We start from the raw sequence: 10,000 nt of genomic DNA on the forward strand, positions 1-10,000 counted from the left end.
CCTTTTTGTCCACTGTTTGTACTTCTGTTTCTGTATAGTATCTCCAGCCGTGTCCATGTGGTGACATCAATTACGCTATTTTCAGAGGTGAAGTCGGACTAAGTAGGACATCCCTGAAGGCCTAGGTGAGAAACGCACGGCCCGCGACTGACTAGGACATCCTAGTAAATAAACAATAAAGATATCCTATTTTTTTGTAAAATCATTAGACATATGATTAACTAATTTTGGGCAATTAGTTGTTTAGACCTGCCCGTTCCCCTTCAAATATATTTTGCTTGACGTCTGGCACTTTATGCAGAAATTGTCAGTCCCCTAAAGGTGGTTACTACATTTTATGGACATTCCGGTAGAAATACTAAAGTTATCGTGTTTTTTTTTTTACAAACCCCGTTTCCATATGAGTTGGGAAATTGCGTTAGATGTAAATATAAACGGAATACAATGATTTGCAAATCATTTTCAACCCATATTCGGTTAAATATGCTACAAAGACAACATATTTGATGTTCAAACTGATAAACTTTTTTTTTTGTTGCAAATAATCATTAACTTTAGAATTTGATGCCAGCAACACGTGACAAAGAAGTTGGGAAAGGTGGCAATAAATACTGATAAAGTTGAGGAATGCTCATCAAACACTTATTTGGAACATCCCACAGGTGAACAGGCAAATTGGGAACAGGTGGGTGCCATGATTGGGTATAAAAGTAGATTCCATGAAATGCTCAGTCATTCACAAACAAGGATGGGGCGAGGGTCACCACTTTGTCAACAAATGCGTGAGCAAATTGTTGAACAGTTTAAGAAAAACCTTTCTCAACCAGCTATTGCAAGGAATTTAGGGATTTCACCATCTACGGTCCGTAATATCATCAAAGGGTTCAGAGAATCTGGAGAAATCACTGCACGTAAGCAGCTAAGCCCGTGACCGTCGATCCCTCAGGCTGTACTGCATCAACAAGCGACATCAGTGAGTAAAGGATATCACCACATGGGCTCAGGAACACTTCAGAAACCCACTGTCAGTAACTACAGTTGGTCGCTACATCTGTAAATCCAAGTTAAAACTCTCCTATGCAAGGCGAAAACCGTTTATCAACAACACCCAGAAACGCAGTCGGCTTCGCTGGGCCTGAGCTCATCTAAGATGGACTGATACAAAGTGGAAAAATGTTCTGTGGTCTGACGAGTCCACATTTAAAATTGTTTTTGGAAACTGTGGACGTCGTGTCCTTCGGACCAAAGAGGAAAAGAACCATCCGGATTGTTATAGGCGCAAAGTTGAAAAGCCAGCATCTGTGATGGCATGGGGGTGTATTAGTGCCCAAGACATGGGTAACTTACACATCTGTGAAGGCACCATTAATGCTGAAAGGTACATACAGGTTTTGGAGCAACATATGTTTCCATCCAAGCAACGTTACCATGGACGCCCCTGCTTATTTCAGCAAGACAATGCCAAGCCACGTGTTACATCAACGTGGCTTCATAGTAAAAGAGTGCGGGTACTAGACTGGCCTGCCTGTAGTCCAGACCTGTCTCCCATTGAAAATGTGTGGCGCATTATGAAGCCTAAAATACCACAACGGAGACCCCCGGACTGTTGAACAACTTAAGCTGTACATCAAGCAAGAATGGGAAAGAATTCCACCTGAGAAGCTTAAAAAATGTGTCTCCTCAGTTCCCAAACGTTTACTGAGTGTTGTTAAAAGGAAAGGCCATGTAACACAATGGTGAACATGCCCTTTCCCAACTACTTTGGCACGTGTTGCAGCCTTGAAATTCTAAGTTAAATATTATTTGCAAAAAACAAAATAAAGTTTATGAGTTTGAACATCAAATATCTTGTCTTTGTAGTGCATTCAATTGAATATAGGTTGAAAAGGATTTGCAAATCATTGTATTCCGTTTATATTTACATCTAACACAATTTCCCAACTCATATGGAAACGGGGTTTGTAGAGCATGTTGAGCTGTAAAAAGTTTCCAGTCATTTTGATGGGGATGGAGTCGACTGTAGAACTGCACTGCATCACACTCAGCTCATTTTGCTTAACAAAACAAAAATTCAATACAATAATTCAAGCATACTAAATATTGTGGCATGACATTAATTACAGCAATGGGATCAAAAAGTTTAGTTTACACCAGTGGTTCTTAACCTGGGTTCGATCGAACCCTAGGGGTTCGGTGAGTCAGCCTCAGGGGTTCGACAGAGCCTCCGCCGCGGAGGTCAAGACACGCCCGACTCATCGTGTAAATAAAAACTTCTCCCTGTCGGCGTATTATGGATACCCCCAAACAATGTTTCCTCTAATTTTCCATATGTGTGAGCAAACGCAAAAACTCCTTGAGTATCCGGGGGAGAGCATGTGAGCGACGTCAGACGTGCACATGCACTGTGGTCACACCTGCAGCACACCTGTCCCAAACCTGACTAAATAACAAGTTCAATGTTTTATTATTGGGACGGTGTGGCGAAGTTGGTAGAGTGGCTGTGCCAGCAATCGGAAGGTTGCTGGTTACTGGGGTTCAATCCCCACCTTCTACCATCCTAGTCACATCCGTTGTGTCCTTGGGCAAGACACTTCACCCTTGCTCCTGATGGCTGCTGGTTAGCACCTTGCATGGCAGCTCCTGCCATCAGTGTGTGAATGGGTGAATGTGGAAATACTGTCAAAACGCTTTGAGTACCTTGAAGGTAGAAAAGCGCTATACAAGTATAACCCATTTATCATTATTTATTAGTACGTTTGTATAATCAAATGACAGCAGTCATTTCCATGAGATTATTTTCTAATATAAGTGTTTTGGCCCACTTACAATGGCTATAACATATTGTTTTTCATGAGCTGTGTACTAGTATTATATGTCTGGGTGGGGGTCCTACTTTGGAAATAATGTGTACCCCTTTCAGATATCGCATTTAGTTCCCACTTAAACATTCACATGTTGCACAATGAGATGTAAACATGGGATTATGTGTATATTCCTGTAACTTTCCGTTTGTAAAATATATCTTCATAGGGATGTCCGATAATGGCTTTTTGCCGATATCCGATATTCCGATATTGTCCAACTCTTTAATTACCGATACCGATATCAACCGATACCGATATCAACCGATATATGCAGTCGTGGAATTAACACATTATTATGCCTAATTTGGACAACCATGTATGGTGAAGATAAGGTACTTTTTTAAAAAATAAAATAAAATAAGATAACTAAACATTTTCTTGAATAAAAAAGAAAGTAAAACAATATAAAAACAGTTACATAGAAACTAGTAATTAATGAAAATGAGTAAAATTAACTGTTAAGGGTTAGTACTATTAGTGGACCAGCAGCACGCACAATCATGTGTGCTTACAGACTGTATCCCTTGCAGACTGTATTGATATATATTGATATATAATGTAGGAACCAGAATATTGATAATAGAAAGAAATGGGGGGAGGGAGGTTTTTTGGGTTGGTGCACTAATTGTAAGTGTATCTTGTTTCCCCTAGAGGGGGGGGGGGGGGTTACCCACATATGCGGTCCTCTCCAAGGTTTCTCATAGTCATTCACCGACGTCCCACTGGGGTGAGTTTTTCCTTGCCCGTATGTGGGCTCTGTACCGAGGATGTCGTTGTGGCTTGTACAGCCCTTTGAGACACTTGTGATTTAGGGCTATATAAATAAACATTGATTGATTGATTGAGTTTTTTATGTTGTTTTAATTAAAAAAAACAAAAAACGATACAGATAATAAAAAAACCGATACCGATAATTTCCGATATTACATTTTAACGCATTTATCGGACATCCCTATATCTTTATTAGTATTTCTTTAATATAACATCATTTTTTTTTATTACGGTTCGGGTTCGGTGAACGCGCATATGAAACTGGTGGGGTTCGGTACCTCCAACAAGGTTAAAAACCACTGGTTTACACTCCTAAATTTCCCTCCTGTGGTCTGAATGGTGTTTAAAATGATGATGGGGGGGGAAAAACACTCAACGCATCTTAATTCATGTTGACGAGTTTACATTTGTAAATGTGCAAACACACTCCATGTGCCATGTACAGTACAAAGAGGATAAATAAGTGGATGGCTTTAAGGTATGTGTGACAATCATGAGCTGTCCTCGACATCTCTCCATCTACTTTCCACCATCCTGAGGTCCTTAAGGCACAAAAATCATGGAACAGAGGCTTGAAGGACAAGAGGCTGAGGTCAGTCCATGTACCTCTGCCACCCCCTGGTGGACAGGCTGTGTCGGCTACTTATTAACAGCTACAGTACCTACATTCACTGCCAGGATCTAAGCCGTATAAACCTTATTTACTGAATAAATACATTTTTCTTCTGCCATCCGCGGTCTTAGTTATGTGACGTCATGTGTCTGGACAGGTGGTGGCGCTCTCGGAAGTATTCGTGGCAGATTGGGCAGGTGAGCTTCTCCTCTCGCCTCCTCCTCACCTGAGACTCGGCGGCGAACTCCTTCTTGTGGTGGGAGCGCATGTGAAAGACGAGGTCCGAGGTCATGCGAAAAGAGAGGTTGCACTTGGCGCACCAGTTTTGCACCGACACGCCGAATGAGGTTAAGGTGGGAGGGAGGATGGTGAGTGCCGAGGTGGACTGGACCTGAGAGGGTCTTGACCAGTGTTCCGGTGTGTAATGGAAGGGTGGGGGCAGTGTGTGCATGTCACTGCTCAGCATACTGGGTGCCATTAGCGCGGCGTATGCTGACACGGTCCTGGAAGTGAGGGCCTCACTCGTCTCCCCCAGACCACTGGAGAGCACTGTTGTGACACGACCATGTTGCACTTCTCCTACAGAGGTCCATTTACTTGGTTTACAAAAAGCACTTTTCTGTTCAGGACTGTTGGAGTGGACCAAAGAGAAAGCACTGGTTCTGCTCGAGCGCAAGCCGGAGCTCTCCCCCGTCTCCGAGTCCACCAGCCTGTCATGTGTAAAAGTCCACTTGGCTTCCCTCGGCTCTCCACAAGTCCCATTTTTACATCCCAAATGATCCAGCTTGGTCCTGTCCGCTTTTATCTTCAAGTTTGAGTCAAATGCGTCTCCTCCAGCCTCATCCTGGCTTCTGACCAACTGCGTGATGTTGCCGTCATTTGAAATATTAGTTTTTTCCAGCAAGACGGTTTTCCGCACCTCCGGGTTTTTTCGTTTTGAAGGCGCGGTGTCTGCGTCGTCGCTGTCGCCAGGCCTTTTGTGTTCCAAATCTCTGGCGATGTTGTGAAAATCTGTGACGCGACGCGGCCTCTTGACCTCTACGTGTTTGTGTTGGTACACGCTCCAGGCGTCGCTCTTTATTTGCGCGCATAAAAAGCGGCAATGGGCCAGGAAGGGATATTCATTCTTGAAGATCTGCTCACACCTGGCACATTTGAACTCTGAAAAAAACACATATGTAGAGATACAATTATCAGAAACACAGAAATTGGAAATGTCTTAGAAACTGATGATTGGACAGTGATGCTCTCATCTTCTATTGATGCATGACATCATTACATCATTTTGTCCATACTATACACCAGGGGTCCCCAAACTACGGCCCCCCAGCGTCCAAAATTCGGCTCGCGGGAAGTCCCAAGTTAAAAAAAAAATATATATATATATATTTTTTTTTTGTATTTTATTTAATTTTTTTAAATTTTCCCTTACGAGTCCATTTTCTACCGTCTCCTAGCCACTCAGGCAAATCATTCTGTCTAAAAATGCATTTTACCATCGATAACATGACATGCAGCAAGTGCGCTCTTTAAGTCAATTACTGTGTGATGAATATATATGTATAAATATATATATATATATATATATATATATATATACATATATATACATATATATACATATATATATATATATATATATATATATATATATATATATATATATATATATATATATATATATATATATATATATATATAAATACATATATATATATATATATATATTTATTTATATATATATGTATGAATACATATATATATATATACACATATAGACACATATACATATATACGCATATATACACACACACATATATATATATACATATATACACATATATACACATATACATATATATATATATACATATATACACATACTGTATATACATGGACATATACATAGACATATACACACACATATATACACATTTGCATATACATATATATATATACACACACACACACACACACACACACCCACAAACATTTACATATAATATATATACAGTATATATATATATATATGTAAATATATACAGTATGTATATATACAGTATATATATATATATATATATATAGCACGGCCCCCAACCAAATTGTTTTACCCAAATGCGGCCCCGGAGTCAAAAAGTTTGGGGACCCCTGCTATACACTGTAGGCCAGTGTGGTACAGTCAGCCTCCCCTTATAGCAGGGGTATCAAACGTACGGCCCGCGAACAGGTTTTATCCGGCCCGCAGGATGAGTTTGCGAAGTAGGAAAATAAGCCAAAAAATTTTTGAATGAAAGAAAATCCTGTTCTATATGTGTCCACTAGATGTTGTAATAGCAATTCTTTGTATCTTTGTAGATGATGCTACATATGTAAAAATAATAAACCACATGATGTTAGTACACCAGTCGAGGAAAATAAGCAAACTACATAAATAACATCCTGTATTTTGATTTTGTTATTTTTTTATCTTAATATATTAAACATTAACAACAATGAGTTGACTGATGAACATTATCACATAATGTATTCAGAAAGTACAAATAGCGACAAATAAAGGTAGAATACGATTAACCGCAACATGTACTGTAAGTGTAAAAAAAAAAAAAAAACATTATGATTTGTACATTTTCAGAATGTGCTTGTTTTATTTTTAAACAAAAAAAATCGGAAGTTGTCTTTATTTTTAAGTTATCGTGCTGTGGTTTTACCAGTTCGGCCCACTTGGGAGTAGATTTTTTTCTCCATGTGGCCCCCATCTAAAATGAGTTTGACACCCCTGATCTACACACTGTAGACCAAGTGTGGTACAGTCAGCCTCCCCTTATAGAGAACATATTCACCAAAAAACTCATTTCATAGAAAATTATTTAATTTTAAGTTAGACATTACTTGGCATGTTTAGAAATTATATTTTTCTTTATATATGCGAGCTCTTAATGGCACCTGGCAGGGGACAAAAAACGATTGACCTTTTTAAAATAAAAATGTATGTGTTGTTCTTTGGTTGTGGTATCGGTTGAGAGATGCAGTGGTATTACTGATATGTCCATAGAACAGGGGTGTCAAACTTATTTTAGCTCAGGGGCCACATGGAGGAACATCTATTCCCAAGCGGGCCGGACTGGTAAAATCATGGCATGATAACTTAAGAATAAATATAACTTCAGATTGTGTTTTTGTTTAATATCAGACCAGTGGTTCTTAACCTGGGTTCGATGGAACCCTAGGGGTTAGGTGAGTCGGCCTCAGAGGTTCGGCGGAGATCAAGACACACCCGACTCATCGTGTAAATACAAACTTCTCCCTATCGGCGTATTACGGATACGACAACAGCAGAAGTCAGACTGATTCGCAGGTGTGTAATTAGTTGTGAGTTTATGCATTGTGTTGGTTTTGTTGTTTGAACAAGGTGATGTTCATGCACGGTTCATTTTGTGCACCAGTAAAAAAACATGGTAACACTTTAGTATGGGGAACATATTCACCATTAATTAGTTGCTTATTAACATGCAAATTAGTAACATATTGTCTCTTAACTAGTCATTAAGTACTTATTAATGCCTTATTCGGCATGGCCTTATTATAACCCTAATTCTCTAGCCCTGACCCTAACCCGAACCAAATAATTCTTAAATTAAGTCCTTATTACTTAGAATATGTTCCCCTAGTGTCCAAATTACTCTAAATTAAGTCCTTATTACTTAGAATATGTTCCCCTAGTGTCCAAATTACTCTAAATTAAGTCTTTGTTACTTAGAATATGTTACCCATACTAAAGTGTTACCAAAAACATATAACTTTGTCTTGAATTTGAAAAAAACAACATTTTATTTTGCACTAAAGAAGGTTTCGGTGAATGCGCATATGAAACTGGTGGGGTTCGGTACCTCCAACAAGGTAAAGAACCACTTTATTAGACCAATCACATTCTGAAAATGTATAAATCATGTTTTTTTTTACAATTATATGTTGCAGTAAATTGTATTCTATTTTCATTAGTTGTTATTTATACTCTCTGAATAAATTGTGTCATAATGTCCATTAGTCAAATAGGTGGAATTGAGTCTGGCAGAGTTTTAAAGTGCTCCCATTGGTGTTAATTTGTAATCTATCAGAAGATGAAATTAATGTACTTTACTCATTTTCCTCAACTCATGTACTAAAATCTTGTGGTTTATTCTGTACATATGTAGCATCGTCTACAACAAAACCTGCAAATTTGGACTCATTTCATTTATCACACAAAGAAGAGGATACATATTATTTCAGAATATTTATGTGCGCCCAGAAAATGTGTCCCCAATCATAAGTACAACATGAAATGCACAGATTATCAAGTTGTATACTATCACTAATAAGCAGCGTAAGTAGGTAGTGTCCTAACACAGCTCTGCCCCCTCTTAAGTCGTGTGTGTGGTAGGGGACACAAATAATTGCTCTGGCGACATCTAGTGGACATATTTGGAAACAGCAGTTTCTTTCATTCAAAAATTTCAGTTCATTTTTATACTTAGCAAACTCATCTCGTGGGCCGGAGGAAACCTGTTAATACAGAAATTCTGTATTTGAATGCTGTCAACGCCATGCAACCATCAACTGCCTCCCAACAAAAAAAACTCCTCTGGCTCACCTTCACTCGTGCCTCTGCTCATGTCCGTAAAGCCCAGAAGGTGACAAAGCTCCTGGTCGTACCAAACTAAGAGTTCCTCCTCCTGCTGGACGTCCCTGGTGGTCCTCACATACAGCTGACCTCCTTTGAGGAAGGCCTCGGTGTTCTGCTCCTCTTTATTACGCGCAGCCTGCACCAGCCGCAGCCAAGACAGCACCAGTGCAGAATTACGCATGGCCTCTGGGTCCACCTGTTGACAGGGTTAAGTTAACACATACAGTCGCGATCAAAAGTTGACATACACTTGTAAAGAACATAATGTCATGGCTGTCTTGAGTTTCCAATAATTTCTACAACTCTTATTTTTTTGTGATAGAGTGATTGGAGCACATACTTGTTGGTCACAAAAAACATTCATGAAGTTTGGTTCTTTTATGGATTTATTATGGGTCTACTGAAAATGTGAGCAAATCTGCTGGGTCAAAAGTATACATACAGCAATGTTAATATTTGGTTACATGTCCCTTGGCAAGTTTCACTGCAATAAGGCACTTTTGGTAGCCATCCACAAGCTTCTGCTTGAATTTTTGACCACTCCTCTTGACAAAATTGGTGCAGTTCAGCTAAATGTGTTGGTTTTCCGACATGGACTTGTTTCTTCAGCATTGTCCACACGTTTCAGTCAGGACTTTGGAAAGGCCATTCTAAAACCTTAATTGTAGCCTGATTTAGCCATTCCTTTACCACTTTTGACATGTGTTTGGGGTCATTGTCCTGTAGGAACACCCAACTGCGCCCAAGACCCAACCTCTGAGCTGATGATTTTAGGTTGTCCTGAAGAATTTGGAGGTACCGTATTTTTCGGAGTATAAGTCGCTCCGGAGTATAAGTCGCACCGGCCGAAAATGCATTATAAAGAAGGAAAAAAACATATACACTACCGTTCAAAAGTTTGGGGTCACATTGAAATGTCCTTATTTTTGAAGGAAAAGCACTGTACTTTTCAATGAAGATAACTTTAAACTAGTCTTAACTTTAAAGAAATACACTCTATACATTGCTAATGTGGTAAATGACTATTCTAGCTGCAAATGTCTGGTTTTTGGTGCAATATCTACATAGGTGTATAGAGGCCCATTTCCA

At 39.3% G+C, this 10,000-nt stretch overlaps 1 protein-coding gene across 2 annotated transcripts in view; it reads right to left on the minus strand.

Annotated features, from left to right (window-relative positions):
• Positions 1–3,621: 3,621 nt before the first annotated feature.
• Positions 3,622–10,000, minus strand: part of znf488 (zinc finger protein 488) — an 11,378-nt gene continuing 4,999 nt past the window's right edge. Inside the window, exons 2-3 of one of the 2 annotated variants that reach the window (XM_062057616.1) lie at positions 8,879–9,107; positions 3,622–5,409 (exon numbers count right to left, since the gene is read on the minus strand). In XM_062057616.1, coding sequence (XP_061913600.1) covers positions 4,376–5,409; positions 8,879–9,107 — 1,263 coding nt within the window. In that variant the 3' untranslated portion in view covers positions 3,622–4,375. The remainder of the gene's footprint in view (positions 5,410–8,878; positions 9,108–10,000) is intronic. The other variant, XM_062057615.1, reaches the window with a different exon arrangement.

This window comes from Entelurus aequoreus, linkage group LG09 (genome assembly GCF_033978785.1).
Source record: "Entelurus aequoreus isolate RoL-2023_Sb linkage group LG09, RoL_Eaeq_v1.1, whole genome shotgun sequence".
NCBI classification, from domain to species: domain Eukaryota; kingdom Metazoa; phylum Chordata; class Actinopteri; order Syngnathiformes; family Syngnathidae; genus Entelurus; species Entelurus aequoreus.